Source organism: Pundamilia nyererei, unplaced genomic scaffold (genome assembly GCF_000239375.1).
Source record: "Pundamilia nyererei isolate P.nyererei 1_Seehausen unplaced genomic scaffold, PunNye1.0 scaffold00413, whole genome shotgun sequence".
Lineage (NCBI taxonomy): Eukaryota > Metazoa > Chordata > Actinopteri > Cichliformes > Cichlidae > Pundamilia > Pundamilia nyererei.
In genome coordinates, this window is record NW_005187814.1 from 253,901 (window position 1) to 255,393 (window position 1,493).

General features: G+C 38.6%; 1 protein-coding gene across 1 annotated transcript in view; it reads right to left on the reverse strand.

Annotated features, from left to right (window-relative positions):
- The window catches only part of LOC102215817 (C-type mannose receptor 2-like), a 10,170-nt gene that overhangs the window by 1,972 nt on the left and 6,705 nt on the right, over positions 1-1,493 (reverse strand). Inside the window, exon 3 of the mRNA XM_005753216.2 lies at positions 1,066-1,308. Coding sequence (XP_005753273.2) covers positions 1,066-1,308 — 243 coding nt within the window. The remainder of the gene's footprint in view (positions 1-1,065; positions 1,309-1,493) is intronic.

Genomic DNA, 1,493 nt, shown 5'->3' on the forward strand with positions numbered 1-1,493 from the left:
TAAGACACCTGATAATTAAAGCATCTGACATCAGGACCTTTTTCTTCTGCTGCACTCAAGTGGCCATAATGTTCATAACAGGTACTTAAATTCCAGCTGTGAAGATTCAAATTTGTAAACATTAATACTTCAAGAAACAACTGAAAAACATTTTCTGAGTTACTGTTTTGTGAATGTTGTTAAGTCTCATTAAGCTGACTGTGCAGACAAATGTGTGCTTGGATTCTGGCCACTCTGTCATGCACTGGTTACTTTTACCATATTTTGATAGCAGGGTGTGTTAGAGACACTGGCTCTAATGTCCTCTAAGCATTGATTTGCTGAACTGCATCCTTTGTCTTCAGGGAAAACATTGTGCACCTTTTCTCACCTTTTTGAAGATTTTTAGTTTTTCTGGAGCTATTAAGTGTGTGTAGTGTGAAAGCAAGAGTGCCCCCCCAAAGAAACATGACTTAACCTGGCTGCATATTATACAATAGTCTGTTCATACACATAACTACACAATAGAGGTACTGATCATTAAATTTCATGTTTTGTTAGTAACGTCTTTGTTTGTTTGTTTTTATCTTGGAAAGACCTCAGAAAGCTTCTGTAACTAAAAGCACAGTGAGCATGTAGAATATTATTATTATATAATCCGAATCCTTTTCAGAACATGTTTGTTACCAAAAATCATTTTACATTCTTATTATAAATTATCACTCAGTTTTGAGCTCATCAGGAGGTGTGTAAATTTATTAGTATGACTGATTAGGCATTCATGTTAAAGTTCAGTGATTTGCTATTTATATACAGACATAAACGTTTACATTGCTTTCTGTATCGTGCCACATGCATGTCACCATAGCATGTCCTTGCTGAATTAGTATCTTAATTTCTAAGCACAGACTTTGTGCTTTAAACAAACAGAGGCACAACTAGAAGAACATGGCCAGTCATTCCACTGCTTAATTTTACGATAGTTTCTTGTAACACAGTCTTCATTTCCTCTATTGTTTGGCTCGCCTTTTTTCCAGTTAAAAAAGTCTACCACAGAGCCATCAGACCACATCCATCTGCCCTCACTGTGGATGTCACTGAGTCCAATCCAGGTGGCCCTCTCATCAGGGTCGGAGTTCCTGATTAAGGATCTGACAAAGTTATCTTCCGCCATGTTGTGAATAGACACCAGGTGGGCTCCCTGTGACAAACAGTAGAACTCTGCATCAGACCAGCTCTTTGGTGTAGCTACATACTTATAGCAGCGGCCGTTGAAGCTCCACCAATACGTGGGACAGTTTCCTCTCAGGAGCTTCACTGCTCGGTCATCTGAAAAAGACAGAAACAAGAAGAGGAAAAAGATCATGATTTGTTTTTTAGTGACAGAAGAAACCTGATCTGTACTGCTAATATCCTAAAGGTGAGACCTGGTGTCAGGCTGCTTTTCTGTATGTACTTCAGGGAATAGAAAGAAACATTACATATTAGCTTCACTGCATCAGCTCCCTGCTAAA